Source organism: Ambystoma mexicanum, chromosome 8, assembly GCF_040938575.1.
Source record: "Ambystoma mexicanum isolate Mex_15411 chromosome 8, UKY_AmexF1_1, whole genome shotgun sequence".
Classification (NCBI taxonomy): Eukaryota; Metazoa; Chordata; class Amphibia; order Caudata; family Ambystomatidae; genus Ambystoma; species Ambystoma mexicanum.
The window spans coordinates 1056049878-1056069071 of NC_090929.1; the positions used below are offsets into that span (position 1 = coordinate 1056049878).

At 43.8% G+C, this 19194-nt stretch overlaps 1 protein-coding gene across 1 annotated transcript in view; it reads left to right on the plus strand.

Annotated features, from left to right (window-relative positions):
• Positions 1-19194, plus strand: part of BMS1 (BMS1 ribosome biogenesis factor) — a 798176-nt gene that overhangs the window by 640047 nt on the left and 138935 nt on the right. The window contains exon 19 of the mRNA XM_069611034.1: positions 9694-9816. Coding sequence (XP_069467135.1) covers positions 9694-9816 — 123 coding nt within the window. The remainder of the gene's footprint in view (positions 1-9693; positions 9817-19194) is intronic.

The window sequence follows — 19194 nt, forward strand, 5'->3', positions numbered from 1 at the left end:
TAGATGCAAAAGCAGCAGCTGACATTAGTTTCATCTCGGGTGAATGTCCAAGAACGAGTTTGGCAGAGCTGAGGGAGGTGAGGTAAGGGAGCCGAGAGGGATCCCCCCCACCCACCTCACCCACGAGAGAGAAAGGAATATGAGAAGCACCGGAAAAAACCGTACAGAAGAGTCAAGGACCCACTACAGTTTAAAGAAGCATGCAAACAAGGGGCTGAGGCCACAGCATAAAAGGGCCAGGGACCCACATGAAAGGAGAGAGAAGAGATGCAGAGCAAGTCTGGGAGACTCCCAAGATATCACAGAAGGGTCTGGAGCCCCCACACGAGAGAAAAAGGAATATGAGAAGCACAGAGTAAGTGTTGAGGACCGACCCCTTGCTAAAAGACGATATTCTTTCTGCAACTACAAGAGCTACATTCAAGTCTGGCAGGATACTAAACCAGGCTTGAGGCTAGACTTGTGAACTTTTTGTGGCTTTTGGCAATTGTTTTTTTGTGAAATACAACTTCAGGTAAAGAGAAGAACCACAGTCAAGTCTGACAGGATAGTGAACCAGACTTGATAGGACACTTGTGAAGTAAAGGAAGACGAGGGGAAGGGACACCCCCCCCCCCCCTTTCCTTCTTGATACTTGAGAATTGTTTTATCACCAAGAATTGAACATTAAGAATTTAACATTCTAGTTGGAGTCCAGAATGAGAGAAGCCTCCTTCTGGATTAAGCCGACCCCAGTTTTTCTTAGTTAATTTAGTGTAAAAAGGGACAGAAATGGGTTTGGACACATGAAGGTGGACATTACATTTTTGGACATCCTGACAGAGTCCTTGGTCTTTTTGTTGAGTTTGCGAAACCGATCTTAGAAATACAGCCAGATAAGTTTTTCTTTTCCTTTGTCATTATTAAAAGTATTTGCCAACTAATATACCGCCTCTGTGTTAGACTCCTACTTCTGCGGTTTAGAAAAAGAGGTGCTATTCAAAGGAGGGGAGAAGAGGGAGCTGCGAAGGGAAAGAAGTAGGAGCCCAGGACAAATGATGGAGAATCCCTGTACCACCACCGCTGTGGATGGAAGTGCAAGGGGTGTGGAAAAATGTTTGTGGTAGAAGTGTGGAAAGAAGCCGCGTAGCAATCCAGGTCTTGGTCAGCCAGCAAAATTGCAAGTCTCGATGAAAGAAAATAGAAAGAATAGATTGGGATTTGTTGCAAACAGATCAAGCATTTAAAAGGATATGATTGTGTGATGAATCCGATGGTGTCTTCACTCCTTTTCCAGCGTTGACCTCTCCCCATGGGGCCATGGGACAGCAGCCGCTACCAGATTCTAACCCTGGGGCGGCTATATGAGGGAGGATCACATGGGGGGGGAGACAAAGCTCAAGGGAGTGACATGACATCATCAGACGAGATATGGTATCCCCCCTTTTTCTTTTAGGGATACTCCCTGCATTCCCCATGCCTTGATGGCATATTGTCATGACTCCTTTAACGCCCCTCCTTGGAAACCACTGAAGATGCTATCCCATACTCTTTATACAAGTAATCAAGAACTGACTGCTCTTTCCCTGGATGTAAAAGTACTGTAACGAGGAAGCTGAGCGAAGTAATGAAGATCAATGGAAGACAGAAGCACAAGCTGTGCTCTAGTGCTTGCAAATGCACACGTGATGCTGGGACTTTTAAACAGTAGAGCTAACTGACAGGTGGAAGACCGTAGCTGGGAGAAGCTCGTCCTGTGTATCGACCGAGGGACAACTGTGCTATTTATTTTTCATTTTCTCATTTGTATAGCACCTTTCACCATAATTATGGTCCCAACGCCTTAAAGGTTGCACGCCCTCGGAGGGACCGGAGTCCAAATTTGGGAAAAAGTTGGGATGTGCTATTATGCGTGTGTTCATTTCCGCCATTAGTTATATTAGGGTGGCCAATACCCTACTAGTCACCCATGTCTGAATGGCGTGTGGATGGGTGCAGCAGAGTTAAACTGTGAACTAAACAAGGGTGGGTTGTGTTTACGGAGATGGAGATTTGTGGAAGCTACAGTTTGAATTTGTGTTAGAGGTAGAGTCATTCTAATGGCAGAGGTGTTGTGCAGTAGTGTTTGTGTTATGTGAGTGCAAGGTGTGTGGAATGAGCTAGCGCCTTCTTCTAAGCTACGAAGGTGTGGTGTGCGAGGGGAGAAAATGGGTTAGCTGTACCAAAATCTACATCCTGGGTTCCATCTATGTACAAAGAGCAGTGCTACATTTTAGAGATGATCGAAGTACTGAATGAATACATGATACTCACCCTGGTTCCTTCTAGTGCGAACAAGGCCCCCATTCATGTTTTCTTATGGCGGCATTCCTGCCCCCAGACCCTCTCCCCCGGCCCCATCATGTGCTTGCGAGTTACATACAGTGCCGACTATGAAGGGGGGATCTGAGGTGCCTGATTGTCGTCGTCCCTGAGGATCTGAGTGATAGTTCTAAGGTGCAGTTTAAGTGCTATGGTGCTATGCATTGCCCACCTTCTGAGCCAATATGGGTGCAATACCCGGGCCACTGTCAGGATTCTTATCTGCAAGTTACTTGATTACTTTCATGAGTCCACCGTATGGGGTTGGTGGAGCACAGAAAATGAAGGAGACGCGAGGCAGGTAGCTGAAAGAAGGATACGTGGGAGGGAGTGTGAGGGCGGGGGGCAGGTGGCTACTAGATGATGCTAGTGCATGAGTGGTAGGGGAGTGGGCGGGGGGGGACAGAGGCGGAATCAGGATGTGGGTGGGAACAGCCAGGTTTTTAGGGCTTTCCTAAAGGCCAGGCTTTCCTCTGAGATGGAGTGTGTGAGGGAGGGAGTTCCAGAAGGTGGTTGCAAGGATGGAGAAACGGGCACCTCCTAGTCTAGAGAACATGAAAGGGGAACTACCAGGAGGTGTGCAAAGCCTGAAGTGAGGATTTGGGTGGGGCGGTAGCATGTGACCTTGTTTTGGAGGAACTATTGAGAAGTCGGTGGAGCCAACCGGCTCACGGAAGAGGCAGAGGAGAACAGACTGCAGGATCCAGTCTTTTGCGAGGATGCCGCAAGAGCGAGTGAAGGAAAGACTTCCTGGCGTACACAGATACCGAAAAGCAGCCTCCACACCGCTCTAGCACTTAGAAACTCAGAGCTGTTAGGCAGGACCCGCGAGGGTTGCAGAAGCAACGAAGCAGAGGCAGTGAACTCGGGAAGAAGGAATGGGACACCGATGAGCACCTGCATGCTTACCGCGGGAGAACCGAGAAATGCCACAGAGAGCCAGTGAGTCCACCCAAGGGAAGCTGGTACACCAGGACATGTCGGCAACCCTACCGAAGGCAAATAATAGTAAATGAAGCCTATGAGAGAGAATGGGAGACTCAATATTTCTCAGTGAGACAAAACGGAGGGAATACAAAATATTGTCATGTTTGCAAGTGTGCCCAATGAAACATGAGAATGCCTTGGCAGGAGAGTACACCATGCAGTCAAGTTGGACATTATGTAAAATAAATCACATGACTGAGTCCTGATAAGGATATATCAGATATTGCCAAAGTCTGTGCTGAAATATACTAAAGAGGAGAAGAAACCGGGCAGGAGAATACACCAGGTATCCAACCAAAATTGAGACCAACAGCAAAGTTGTTTTACATACGAGTTAATTTTTGGATCAAAACCCCCCCAGGAAAACTATCCTATAAAGTAAAAAGACCAGTGAAGAGAAATCCAGGGGACGGCAGTCATCCTCTGGAACTGTGAACTTTATCCATCTGGAACGTTTGTGTTGGAGTTACACCATTCCTTTTTGAACATTTGTACACTTTTCAAGGCCAAAGACATTTCCCTTTTCACCTTAGAGGTAATATTTAAAATGTGAGGGACAGAATATAATTTCGGACACAGGACATTTTTGCTCTGGAAAGCTTGACATTGGACAGACACTTTAAGTTTTGCTTTAGGCAGGGAAATACCTCCGAGAATAGTTATAGTGAGACATTTTCCAAACACCCTTTTTGTTTCAATAAAAGTCTAGCCACACATATAAACCCTATGTGTCTGTGTCTCATTCCTGGCTCTTCACAATTGATGGAAAGAGAGAGTCCAAATGGATGTGTCGGTAGCAAAGGTTACAGGTATTTTGGGAGCAGTAGGGAACGGTGGAGTGGGAGTCTGTTAAGACTGTCAGGAACAGAAGAAGGCATAGTGACTAAAGAAAGCAAAAATGGGAAAGAGACAAGAAGAAAGCTGCAATGCAAATGAGTAGGGTGCATGAAATGCGGCAAACCGGGAGAGATGGACACCCTTTTAAATGGAAACTCAGCAAAGATGGGTATATGGGCAGCAGTAATGGTCATGTGTCCCCACTGCAATGGAGAGACAGTGCCTATCGGGTGAGGGCGCAGGAGAGGGCCACCGGTAGGAAGCTCCTCTGTATTTGGCACCTCGGGCAGAGAACACCAGTCAGCCAGTTCTGGAGAGATGAGGGCGGCAGGCTGGTGGAAAAGCCAGGAAGTCCTTGGGAGTCACGTGAACCACGTCGTTCTTTCTGTACTGCAGACCAGTGTTCCGTTACGCTATTATTGGAGCACCCCAGAGCTTCTCTGACTTCCCAACACTCACTAGCCTTCTGTGCTTTTCCCGGCGCGAGCCCAGCTCGCCTGCCTTTTACTTCTCTCTGCACCTGGGCAGCTTACGTGCCTGTCGGCAAACGGGCAGTGTCCTCTCGGTTTCGGCTCCACTGCAGCTCCTGTTGCGCGTCCAGGGTTTTGCAAGCTACCAGGCTTGGGGAAGTCACATGGCCCATTTGCTACATGGCCCATTTGCTTCAGGTCCCCCAGGTCTGCTGGGTGTTTTGCCGGCGTCCTGGCTTGTGCTGTTCCAGTCCCACCACGGCTGCCTCCTCCCGCACTCCTACTCTCTCTGTCTGACTGATCTCCTTTTATACACCTACAGTCCCTTGACAGGCTGCAGGTGTGTTTGAGATTAGCCCTGCCTGAACGGAATCAAAGGGACATGCCTGACCCTCAGAACTCTTAGTAGGAATCTTCCTCGTCCCAGTAACAAAGTGGTAAAAAGAGGTAATCTTCACTGCTCTTGATGGTCTTTGTCCCACTACTTTCATGTTACATGTGGAAGGTTGAGGGGAACTAGCTTATAATAGCCCATAAACGTTGGGGAAGAGTTAGGTTGGTTGTCACTAGGCAAAGGGGGATAACATGTCTCGCCCATGGGGGCACCCCATTCCAGTCCTCAACGAGCCTCAACCCAGGTGATCCCTCGCTTCTCCCCCAGGGTCAGGATCCAAAAGCGATGGCCTTTCCTTAGCCACCTGCGTAGCGGATTCAAGGGGAATAGGAGTGAGAATACCCTCAGGTTTCTCACATTACATCCGAGTGATATGGTGTGTTTTGGCAGCTAAGGGTTTGGATGATCCATTTGTAGGTGATGTGTAGGACCTTCTAAATTATTCAGTATTCAGTCGTGCAGGTGATCTGATGTCTTCCAGCTGAAGGGTGTTCTCTTCCGTGATGTGATATTGTCTGACAGGGGAAGACTGGAAGAAAAGCCTCCTCAATGCCAATTGATGTGCTTTATTTTGTACTGGCGAAATCTTTGTGTTTGCATCAAGTGATGAGATATATTGCCGTTCAATGAAAAGGAATGGTTTCTTTATAAACATATGCTCATTTGTATCCATCGTCCCAGGAGTAGTATTCATAGAATTACACTTACATATGATACTTCTTGTACTACAAGCAAAGCACATAAATCAAAACAGAATTCAAAGCTCTATGAAAGGCTTCACCAGAGATGGCATTGCGGCAGAAACCAATTGCTGGGGGATTCTGCTGTCCATTGTAGAGGTCTGATAAACTTTAGGGTCTCCAGTAATTTTGTGCTCAGAGGGACTTCTATTGAAGTCTCCTTAGAACTGCAACCCTTTTTTTTGTATATGGCGTCTAGGACAGGGGTGTTTTTTATGCACCCTATTTTGGCCCTGAATTTAGGGAGAAGGCTGGTGGCAGCTGTAATTTTAGGTTTGGCTTCACCAGGGTTGCAAGCTTATTTACTGCAGTAGTAGCCAAATGTATCTCATTGGTAAACATCTGAGATGCTTGTGTCTTTTAAGTCCTGGTCATTTTGTTTTTGAGCCATTTCTTTGTTTGGGAAGCTACCTGGCAGGTTTAAATGGTTTGGTTGGTGTGCACACATGGGATCACTCTGAATCCAGCCTACATACTCTTGTGTTATGGACTGGTGTTGATCAGTGCTTAACATGAGGTAGGCAGTTACACATCATGTGTGGGTGAACCTGAGTGTTCTGCAGTTTTTGGTACAAACCTGAGTGATTGGCCACCAAACCCTTTCTTTAGGTGCTCTGGTGTGTGATTGGAGGGCCGCCCTAGTCCATGATTGTATAGGTTTATCTAAGAGAGACACCAATTGCAGGTTTACTTTTCCTGCTGGAGGATATTGCACCTAAAAGTTGTTGCTGCAGTTTCATGAACAACTTGTTAATGCCTGTTAGGCTGGTCTCATTCATTTAGCACCAGTTTCAATTTTTGGCTTGCAGACGTCTATCCAGTGCTGCCTTCATCCTCCCTCCTAGTCCTACTCACTGTTGAACCATACCATTTCCATTTTACTGCCATGATCATTTGCATTGGTGTAGGAAACTGACGTTGCCCAGAACTGACTGCCCCTGTTAGTTTTGGCTGCCCATGGATGCCTCCAGTTTTCTTTATCGTAGACTGTATTCTGCTAGCTGACCCACTGTGTACACAGAGCCGTCTGAATCTACTTGGCTGGGTTCCTCAGTCTTCTAGAAACCACCTTTGCCATTCCTTTCACTAGTGGCTGCTGGCAGGCAGCCTTTGCCTGCCACCAGCCTGGCTGATGCTTCTTCTTTTTGGCTGTCTGGTCGAGTGTTCAAACCCCTATGTGACTAGGTCCTGTAAACTGCAGCTTTAAAAATGCTCTGTACTCAATGGGTTGTTTTGGCGATCCTGATCAGATTTTTCACATAGCCACAACCATGAGTACTTACCTCTGAACTGTAGGGTGGTGGGATATTGACGCAACTTTCCCTCACGGATCTCCATCGTACTTGGTGAAGGTTTCTGCAGGCCCCCTTTAACGATGTTGTGCCATTGACTTATTTGCCTGATTACTGCTGTGCTGCATCTATTTCTGGGGCTCCTGGGTCTCGGACTTGGTGCTGGAGCTCTTAAAGGGAGTCTCCTCTGAGATCTGGTGCTGGTTGCTTTCTTCTACGCACCTTTGGGGTAGAATTGAAACATACCCTACTTTTCCCTGTAGCTGTGCTGTCTGACTTTGTTTCCGTTAATTCCTATGATGAACATTTGAACTCACTTGAACCTCTCCTATAGTGACATTATAGGTACATGACTGCCTCTGGGCGTATTTGTTGGGTCCCACTTGGATACATGGAGCTTTTAGACTAAATAGAATTTTAGCAAGTACCACTGATTGTATCTCTATTTTAAACTGTTGCATTGCTTTCCTGCCTATAAAGAATGCCTGGCTACATTGTGTACATTTATTTCTAGGAGTGTAATGAGAGCGGTACTGTAAACCTACATTTGGTGTCCCCTGGCTTGTTTTTACAAGTATCCAAGCCCTCTCCTCTCTCTATCTACTATCTTTACCATGAGGTGTGCATTTGTTATTTATAATGCGACTTGGAGGTTTAGGAATAATATGACTATTTCTGGCATTTGCATTTTGGGTCCTGAATAAGAATGTGAATGTATTCTGCTGTGTCTAGAGTTCCATTTTCTTCCACCCCTTAGCCCTGTGCTGGGCTTAGCACCAGGTTCTGGGCAACCCAGGTAGTATAGGAGTGGGTTGGATTTTAACTGCAAAACAAAAGAGCTGATGGCTGGCAGGTTTAGACTTAATCTTAACCTCTGGCAATGCTCTGGGCAATCCTCCAGACCATCGTTCTTCGCCTGCCAAGCCATTACAAAAGGGAAAAGCTGATCTTTTACCATGTGTTTTGTTTAATGTATAGTACTCCTTGTACCTGATGGAGATTCTATGTGGAATTTTATAAAAATGTGTGTTTTTCAGTATATACTAGAAGGGTGTTTTCTTTGGATAACTCAGCAATTAGTGTAATTCACTACCAGCACGCATGCATCTTTGAATTAAGCCTGACTGCTCTGCCACAGCAATGAACATTTGAGAGGCTGGTATTTCATTTTTGGGTTAAACAAGATTTGACCTTTAGTTTAGATGGTTGCGCAGAACCTCCCCAGAGCATTGTGCAAAATGTTCCTTAACAGGCATTTAATTGAGGTAAACGGGTTACTGATTTCATTGGAATTTATTGGAATTGATTACTCTACTCTGCTCAATGTCTACATAGTGTGGTGTTATATGTGAGAGGAGAGTTATGAAGACATTGTATATTTAGCAGTTGAATACCCCTCTAGTGAGTGCTGAACATGTTACTTTCTCCAAGTACTCCCAATAAATCTTCCTTAAGTGGCAACATAGTTTCACAGGTGCTGTCTGTAGATCTTGAATGTATTCTAGAGGAGATGGGGATGGAGGGGGGTGGTTGTTTCCCCTTCTATGTGAGATTTCAAAGAATTTCTTTTTCCACTAATTTGGTATGGCTTGCAGCATCGCATCCAGGAATGGTGATCTATTTTTTGCATTATCTTGTGTCAGTGTGTTTTTCATTTGTATTCCCTTGTTTGGCGATTTTTGTCTTTAGTTCCTCTTTCACATTCGAAAACAGTGGGACAGCACAAATCAAAATTATGGTGTGCAGCAGTTGCCACTTTAAAAAGAAATGTAATAAACCATTTGGCATTAGGATAGACTATGCTGTCTGAACTATGGTCAAACTTTCAGGACCTTCTAGACCATACCTTACTTCGGGCTTAGTGCATGGTAAGAGCAGCAGCACTACCATAGAGGTGGTGTTCAGATGTATCCTTCATCAAGCACCTCTTCATAATTACTGCATTATCAGTTAACACTTTCAAGCAAGGCGGTGCTTGGTGCTCCAGCTTTTTCTGTAGGAGCTCATGCATTGATTGGCTCCAGTCCCTAAAGATGGACTGAGAATGTTCCAGCATGTATGATATTTATGCATTTTACTGGCCTACCCAATTGTCCTTGCACCTTTCCTTCTCATTGATGAAAGCAAATGCCAATTTATTTTCTAAAATTTCAAATGTATTAAAATTGTGAACTTTTCAGGAAAACTACATTATGTTGATCAACCAGACAAAGGCCTGACGGCTTAACTGTTCCTGAAACCCCTGCGGCTATTACACCTACTGTGCCTTTGTGCATCAGTACAAGTCTGATCTGAGAAACAAAAAGTTCAACAGACCTAAGCATTATTTATATCAATACAAACATTTCCCACTTCTAAATTCCCCCCACCATACCCAACTACTTGAATATTTGGATTATACGTTCTGTAGCAACCAAGATTCAGGGCTTAAAGTACATTCAGTGTATTGGGTGATGAGGATACCCTTTCACTCATAATCCCCAGAGAAGGGAAGCCTTTCATCAGAAAGACCTGTTGTCTGATCTGGTAATTTAAACAGAAGGGAAACCATTCAACTACCATGTTGTCATGGTGCTCACAATTGCCTTTTTTTATAATGCAAATGATGTAATGTGTATCTTTTCACATTTCAGCCTGAATTTCGTATTGCTGCCACTGGCGTAGTACTGGATTTGGACAAATCGATAAACGTGGTGAAAAAGCTGAAACTCATTGGCTACCCATGCAAGATCTACAAGAATACTGCCTTCATTAAGGTATGTTGTTATAACCATGATAGTGTTGCATGAGAGGAAAGCTTTTGTTATTGGTGTGCTCTGTATATATTGTAGTAACACTGTTGCAGCAAAATAAAACAAGATGCCCACAATTGCAGTGTTTGTGTGAAAGCAAGATTTGAGTGCAAGACGTACAAAGCTACCACAGCCAGCTTTGAGCAAAATATTCAAAAGGGATATAGGGGGGGATGTGGTCCTTATGGATACTTAGCAGGACTTTTTAAAATCATGTCAGTTTGATTGCTTACCTTCCAAACATCCACACCACTTGAAATGATTATCTGACTAGTTTGTTTTGACTTGGTCATAAAGATGATCATGGAGGACAACAAATGACCAAAGCAAGTATAACTGCAGATGCTGTTCAAAAATGTGAAGGAAACCTGAAAGGCTTTTTTTTAAAATGTATTTTTTATATAGATCCACTACTGATGTAGGGTGCTGGGAAGAAAATCTCAATTGCTCTGCACAGGTTTATGTAGAAGTCTAAACTTTTCATTTGTAGCGCAGACGTGCAATTAGGCTGGGACGTGGGCAGTCTGAGTTTGGTGCAAGGTTCAATTAGCACACACCATAGCTTGACAGACCTTAAAATACAAGTAAGTATAAACATGCTTACATTTATGTACAAGACCTATGATTAGGTAAAATACTCTAAGTAAAGAAATATATACTTTTGCAAAATACAGTTTGGTATCTCAAATGGAATCACTCTCTCCTCTTTAGAATCAACACACTTGCAAAGAATATGTTCAAGAAAACGATACTGTAACACATCCTGATTTTATGATTATTTCTGATATGGGTACAGCCCTTCAGACTGCATGTCTGGCTTGCCCAAGATTGGTTGGCATTTGCAGACGATATCTTATTAGATCTTACCCAAATCGGCCTACAAAGAATGCTCAAGGCACTATAGAGTTATGCAGAATTAAATAACTCCCAGATCCCAGGTGATCAAATTCTCTGCAGGGAATAAGAATGTGGGGTTCAAATGGTGCTTTGATAATGAGCCCCTGGAAGTAAGGAATGATTTAATTTATTTAGGGATTCTGCTTTTTGTATGGAAAAGTAAGGGAGCCAATGCCATCAGTTTTCGTGCTAAGAGATTATTTTGTGCCCCAAATGAGAAATATTTTATGCAAATTTGGAAGGTTCTCGCTTGTCCAAATGGTTCAATATTACAAAACTAAGGTAATGCCGGGTATAACCTATGGCATGCAGACTAAGTTGGATCTTGATTGGTGGATGTTTGATGCCCTGGAAGCAGGTCTGTGGCGTAAGGTGCTCAGGTTGCCCGAGGGTCTGGCAGCAGTTGCTGTACATTTTGTATTGGGACTTACTTCTCTGAAATGTAGGATGCGCTGGAATGCACTTCTGTTGAGGAAAATAAGATGGCTACCACAGAATTCCCTGTTTTGTGTTCTGAATGCACTAGCGAAAAATGAGTGCAAGGACTTGGGCCCGCAAATGTCACATGCTTTTGGAGGAAGTGAATTGCACTGTTGACCAAGTGGAGGTGAATATGTATACTGCGAAACAGAGGTTATGGGACATGGACTGGGCAGTTACCTGTATGGAGTTAAGGGAAATGCAAGCAGATTGAAGACCTAAAGCTTGAACACAAAAACAAGCACATTAATCTACCTACCTAGATAAATTAAGGACTTTCTCTAGGTATTAACCTAGAGAAATTCCTTAATTCCAGAGATAGATTTGAGAGAAGTACTGTACACGAAGAACAGGAAGGACTATCTGGGCCTACATGCCACTATTGCAACAATCTAGAGGTTTAATGAAACACTGAGGCATATAGTGAGTGTTTGCCCAGCCCTTCATGAAATTTGTTTGTTTTATTGATTTATAAAGCACGCCACACCCTAGGGTATCTGGGCGCATTACAAGACCGCTTAGATGCAGAAAACTATTTGATACATATAATAAGGTCATAACAGTGTGAACTGGAAGCCTACATAAAAGGCACGAGAGAGGGTGGCTAGGCTATAAAGAAAAGAAAGTTAAACAGAATAACAAAGGAAAACTAGCATATGTAGAACACAGAATTTACATAGTTTGAGGGACAAGTGCATAATCGAGAGAGACATACGTAGCAGGATCTAGGAACTCTAGACGCTTCGGTGAAGGGCATGGATAGCCATTTTTTAGTGTTGGACCTAAAACTTTGAAAGGTCTGAGTGGACCGTAAGTGAAGGGGGAGGGCATTCAGGCTTGGGCCGCTGTGACAGGGAAGCTGATGCCCCAAGCTCTTTTTAGGTTGAATTGTGGGACTGTGATGCAGAAGGAGTTGGCGGCCCTAGTGGGTCGAGATGACGTTTTTGTGATTTGTCTTTTAGGTACTGTGGAGCGGGCATTATTGAGGCATTTATGCATTATTGAAACTATTTTTAAGAGAATACTATCCTTGATGGAGAGCCATTTGTGATTCCTTCTACTTTCAGAGATGTGATCTCTCCTTGGGATGCTCAAGGTGGCTCTGAGAGCATTATGTTGTAGTATTTGGAGTTTATTTACGAATTGTTTGTTAGCACCTGCATATAATGCATTGCAGTAATCCAGTTTAGACAGGATTAACGCTCTTGCTAGAATAATACAGCTATTTTTCAAGAGGTAAGGTTTGCAAGCATGTATAAGCTTACAAGTGTAGGACGTGGCCGAGGCTGTCGCATTGACTTGTTTTCGAAGGATCAAAGTGGAGTCTAGGAGTTTTAGTTTCCTTAGCAGTTTTGATAATGTTGCCATCAATACTAAAGGAAGAGTATTGGGCGTAGAGCTTTTTGAAGTTTGTGGAGGCGCCTAGTATTAGGATTTTGGCCTTCTCATCATTCAGGCAGAGGCTGTGAACTGCCATCGATGTCTGGATGATGGGATAGATTTTGTTTAGTAGGGCAAGGTCAGTATCATAGGTCCCTGAGAGTGGTATAAGTATCTGGTCATCTGCGTTGTTTGTGTAGATGACACCTAGATGATCCAATTTGTCAAACAGAGGCTTGGTAAATACATTATACATGGTCGGGGAGATGCACACGCCTTGCAGAACTCCACATGTTATAGGGGTAGGATCTGCAGCCGCAGACTGAGAGAAGATGCTCATTGGTTGGTTGCTTAGAAAGGATTTAATCCAGTCGGCAGTTTCTTGAGAGAAGCTTGCTGCTGTTGAGCGGTGTTCACACTGAATGTTATGGTCTACCAAATCAAAGGCAGCCGAGCGGTCTAGTAAAAGGAGTAGTGCGCATGGTCTATTATCTTTCATTTGATCAATTTGCAGTTTTAGATCGATCAAGGCAGTTTCAGTTCCGTGAAGCGGCCAGAAGCCCGATTGTCTAAACCCTAAGAGATTGTTAATCTCAAGGTATTGCTGTATTTGGAGGTAAGCCGTTTTATCGATAATTTTAAGAAGGAAGGGAACGGTCGTTAAAGGTCTTTAATTAGTGGGGATAGTTGGGTCTAGTGAGGCTTTCTTGAGTAGGGACAGAACCCATGCGTCTTTGAGGTTAGTTGGAACCTGCCAGGTTCCGAATGAAGCATTTATAAGTTTAGTGATAAATGGGGCAAGATCTCTAGCTGCTTCATTGATTATTTGGCCCGGGCATGAGTCACCTTGCATCTTGATGGTTTAAGGGAGGCAATGTTATTTTCTATCTCTGTGATAGTAACTTGGGCAAATTTGAATTCTTGGAGTTTATGGCAAGGGTCTCTGGGGAAACGTCCGATTTGGGAAGGTTGTCTCTTTTGACTGCGATTTTATTTTGGAGGGTAGTGATTTTATTAGAGAGAGCATTTTGGATGTCTGTGCACCATTCTTTTATTTTTTTAGGCAAGAGTCATCAGGGGCTATATGTGATTCTAGTTCCCTCAGGATTACACAGTTCCTTGGTTGGAACTGGCCTTCTGAATCCTATCGTTCTAGGTTTCTTGTTTAGTTCTAATGATCTCAGCTTTGTAGTTAGTGGATTGTTCGTTCACCTTATTTTTGTTTTCTTTAGAGGGTAGGATTTTCCAGATGGCTTCCTTTTTCCTTTTTTCTAGTCTAAGGGCTTCCAGATGAGGGGTGAACCAAGTATTAAGATGAGCTTTTGGTTTACTGTTTCGAAGTTTAAGTGGAGCGATGGAGTCAAGGGCTTGGGTCATGGTGTTATTGTACAGGTCGACAAGTTCTGCTGGGTCTTGCGATTTGGAAATATTTAGAGTAGGCACACGATAGGTATCAGCTTGTCGGTGGTGATATTTCTTTTGTTTCTAGTTAGAGGAGGTGGGAGCATAATTTTAGATTTTTTGGTTGGCCGATTGACGGGGATGGTAAATGAAATTAGAAAGTGGTCTGACCAGGTCTGGGGTTCGATGGCTGTGATGGAGGTTTCACAGTTGTGATCGGCCACCCAATCTAATATTCTGCCTTTCTCGTGGGTCGGTTGGACAATTCTTTGTGTGAAGTTTAGGTCAGTTAGTGAGTCGGCAAGTAATTTAGCAGGAAAATCATTAGGGTCTAGGAATCCTAGATTAAAATTGCCTACCAGTAATATTTTAGAGGTGGATTCGGTGTTTGACAGTATGGTGTTTATATCCTCCTCAAATGAGCCAATGGGGCCGGGAGGTCGGTATATTAAGTGGATAGTTAAGGTGCTGGTATTAGAGGTGGCTAATTTAACTTGGAAGTTTGCATTATTTGACCAAGGGGGCAGTGGTTACTCTCATAGCTAGGCTTGCCTTGGCGATGAAGGCGAGCCGCCAACTTTTGTAGTTTCTCTATCCGCTCTTACAGTGGTGTAAGAATCGGGAATAGCCAGAAGGAGAGATGGACCTGCAGCCGCATGGAGCCATGTCTCCGCGATAGCTAAGAAATCTAGTTTTCCCTTGATCACATCCGCTATGTCCGTGGCATGCGCGATAATGGGTCTGGCGTTAATTAGAGCGCCTTTGATGTAAGAGTTTGAAGCCTGGGGAGGGCTTGTGGTGTTCTTTTCTGAGTTCCTGTTGGATTTTTTAGTCTGGGTATATTGGATGAAGAACGAGGAAGTCGTTGGGGCGATGCAGAGCTCAGAGTAAATTTGTTGGAGCCGGGTGGTATAATATCTTTCTGAACAGGTGCTTCAGCTGGTATTGACAGTCTAGTAAGTCTAGAGCCTATTCTTTTCTGAGGTCCCCGCTGCATGGTTGATTAGCTGTTGGTTTAGCCGCAAATAACTTAATCCATTGGCTGGGGATGGGAAAGTCTGTTTGGTTAAAATAGTAGATGCTACTGGTGCTTGGTGTAAGGTTCGGGAGGAATAAGGCAGGTTTAATGTGAGGGTCAATTAAACTATATTTTAGAGGCGGAAGAAATTTAGTAGGTTTAATCTTAGTGGACAGAGGTAGGTTCATATTTGGACTACAGTGAATCAATTCCAGCTGAACCGGGCCCATTAGTATAGCAGTGAGGTGGCTCACAATTAAGAGGCCAGTAACACACCGTGTGAGATTTCGTAGCCAACATGCTATAGTTTGTGCTGTCACGGGTAGGCCTTGATTGGCCTTCTAAAGGAGCTGGTAAGACACTGAGCAGTCAGTCAAGATGGGGGTTAGAGACTATGCTGCAGGCCTAAGCAATCAACGGGTTGTATGATTCGCTGGTACATGCACAAAAATACAGGTAAGCCTGAATGCAGTATGGAGAATTACAACGTTTCAATCATGAAAGACAGAACAATGCATGTGAAAAATTCAGTCGCATACCGTAAGGTGTCCGGTCAAATGGTTGAAAATAAAAGATCGAATGACCATTTGATCGAAAGTCAAATGGTCGAAAAAAAAATGGTCGCATTTTTTTATTTATATATTTTTTTTGTTTGGTTAAAAAAAAAATAATATAGAAATAGGGGAGTTGGGGGGGGGGGGGGGGGACACCCCCATAAAAAAAAAAAAAAATTTGACATTTTTTTCGACAATTTGACGCTCGATCAAATGGCATTCGATCATTTGGTTTTCGACCAATTGACTGGTAACCTACCGTAATGTAAGCAAAGGCAAACAGTAATACAGCATGCAGTAATAATGTCAAAACCTTGACAGTGGGTCTCCAGATTCGCTGGTACATAACAGAACCATTACATTAGAGCATATTTACAATATTATTTGTTCGGAGAGACGGGTGGATACATGCAGAATATCAGATATCATGCAGTAATGAAAGCAAAAAGTCATGCGGTAGTAACGCTGCCTATTATCATGTGGAGATGTGGAGAGCATCAGAAAGCAGCAAGTGGGCGTAGACAGGTGGCGGTCATGCCTAGAGTATTTAATAGTGCAGTATACAGTGATTGTAGCGAAGGTTTGGCAGATCCAAGTTTGACGCGGAACGAAAATACGATCCTACCAATGTGCTCTTAGGCCGGGGGTAAAAAAAAAACAAAGCAAGCGGTAACATGGCGATCTGTTCTACCAGTACTCGCAATACTCGTGCAGTGTATGTTACTTGTATGAAGGGCGAATGACGGTTAACGATATCAAGACCAGGGTGGTAATGCGCAATTGTCAAGGCTAGTTATAGGCGGTGATAACCGATGGCAAAAACTGCATGGTATGATAGGTATGCGCTTGTGCAAGAAGTTCGCTATGAGCTACATGATACATGGAAACAATTAATCGTATGCAATAAAAAGATAAAAACTTTCACGGGGAACCCGTAAGGGAACGGAGATAAATATGTCATGAGAAGTCAAAAACAAGCTCTGTATTAGTCTATAGTGAATCGGCGGAAGGTTGGACTCTGACGCACAAGGAAGTATCAGTCACTACCATCGAGGTGCCTTTCGGTTAGTATGCTGCTAAGTAGAAGCAGTTAGAAGAAGCAGAGTCACTGGTGCACGGCACTCGTCGTGCTCTGTCAGGCTCGGAGCCTTTGTGGTTGCCTTGGTGGGGGCCGGCTATCGCCTGCCTTTGCCCCGTGATAGGCTATAGGCTAGTGCCTGACCAATCCAAAGGCAGCGACTTTGAGGAAGTTATGCTGTGGTCAGGTAAGGACATGTAATGCGCCGGCCATCTTAAAGTAGAAAAACTTGTGGTTTTCAAAAGTAGTAAAATGCAATAACGCTACTTAGATTCTTAAGGCAGGTATGATTGATCAAGTGGCAGATTGTCGCTGTAGAAGGTAGAAATGTCTGTTGCACGGGCGGGAGCTTCTTATTAAGCCTGCAGGCTTACCTGGCTCCCACTGGAGTAGTTGGAGTGCTGCTCCTTTGACCCACGGGGGGTCCAGAGCTTCTGGTCTGGATCTGAAGAAGGCGAGTTGGGCTTGTTCTTGGTACTGGTGATGGTGGGGGAGAGCATCATACAGGAATGCTTGGTTCGGACCTCAATATCAATGGCAATGTTTTGAGGGGAGCTTGGTTAAATACATAATTACGGTCTTAAGATTTTTAAAAAAAATTGGATTTATTGAAAGTGGAATTGGTTATCCCCAAAAGGATTCTTTTAAATTTGTAATCAATTAATGAGTAAACACTGATCGTTTTAGGAAGATTTTATACAATTAATGTAAGTGTAATAAAATTAGTGTTGGTTTTATCTTTTCTTTTGTTCTCTTGTGTCATATTTTGGCACCCCATCAGTGGATCTTTATGGGGTCGAATCTGGTTTGACTTTTTGTATATTGTAAATATTGTGGAAAATGTTTTTTTACTTGTGAAAGGTTTATATGTTAAACCAATTCACAATTAAACTAATAATGTAACACATCAAAAAATGATGAGATATTAGAAATCATAGATGGGCCTTATGTTTTTATAAAGTTAATCAATACATTAGCACTAACCTTCACCAGCCCAATCCCTATCCTGGAATCAGTGTTTTTTGATCTTTGGTATGTAAGTCACTTCTTGGATCATTAAAGGGTAATTGTAGCAGTACTTCTAGTTCTCCCATTGCGAAGTAAAGGGGTTGATGCAAACGTAGAAGTCCTAGAGTCAGACCAAAAACTCAGTCCGATTTCCCTTGTGGTGAAGGGGCAGCTACCTATTCCATTATACCAGGGTGGACCACAGGTAAGATGAATAGATTGCGGTTCCACCAACTAAAGTCGGGCCCAGGTAGCTGCAGGAGTGGATTTAACACTGGTAGAGAATGATGGGGGATCAGGGACGTGCTAGAACAGGTATGCAACCAAGCCTCTTACTACTTCCCCTTCTTCATTGTGCACTTCTGTTTATAATAGTTGTTTAAGAACAGAAAAACAAAAGATTTCCTAACGCCCCGCTCCCAACACCAGACTAGGAACAGGGGGATCTAATCCTCCACTGGGTGGATTTCCTGTTCCTGTCAGTTATACTTCCTAGAAAGCCCGTCAGCATTATATCTTAGACCCTGGCATTTGTTCTATGGTGAAGTCAAACCATTGAAGATTTATGGAGCACCCATGCAATTTAGGATTCTTCCACGTAATGTGTATCAGCTGTTTGAGGGGAATATATGGGTGGCTTGGATTTTAAAGTTAGACCCTGTCAGGTAAGGTCTAAACCAATGTAATGACCACATTATGGAAATGCATTATTGCTCCACAGTGGAAAACCTCCATTCACCATCTTTAGGCTGTCTACTAATGAAACATACAGGGTGTTTCCTGCCCTTCTCATCTAGTTGAAGTGTGCCAATATCTGCTTCAGAAGCATCTTTTTGAACAATGAAAGTTCTCTGATAATCAGACACTCTTAGAAAAGGTGCTTGTAGGCAGTATGAAGTCCTTGAAAGACCTTTTATATCTTCATCAATCCATGCCACATTTGTAAGGTGCTTGTGCAAGTAATTGCAGTAAGGGGGGATGCTACGGTGACTTAGTCTGCCATTAAGTAACTAATACCCGTTAAAGCCCAAAAGGCGCTGTGAGAAACCTGAGGGTTATTTGCCCAGCAAGACCTCCAGAATCCCTTATTCAGGTGGCCAGGACACTGCCATCGCTGTTGGATCCAGTTCCTGGGGGTGGACCACTGGGGGAGGATCACCTGGGTAGGGGAACCCGGGGTCATGCTCAGGGGAATGTCCCAAGTGAGACGCAGTATTGTGCCAGAGAAGGAGAGAAAGGCGAGATATTGGAGGCTTTAGTGGGCTGCATTACATCTGCCTCCCTTCCTCATGTTGGATCTCTCTGGCCCAGATCCAACAAACCCTCCATACATAATAAATCTTCTAAGGCCCCAAACCGTTGCATCCAAAAAGCAGAACTCCCAGAATCTTTGTTTCACCGGTCTCCATTCGAATACTCCCTATCCTTCTGATTTTGGTTCCTAAGTATCATTTTCTGCATTCCCTACTTGATCAGACAAAACACTACGATTCCCACAATCCCCTTTGTTCACGTCACGACCCCAG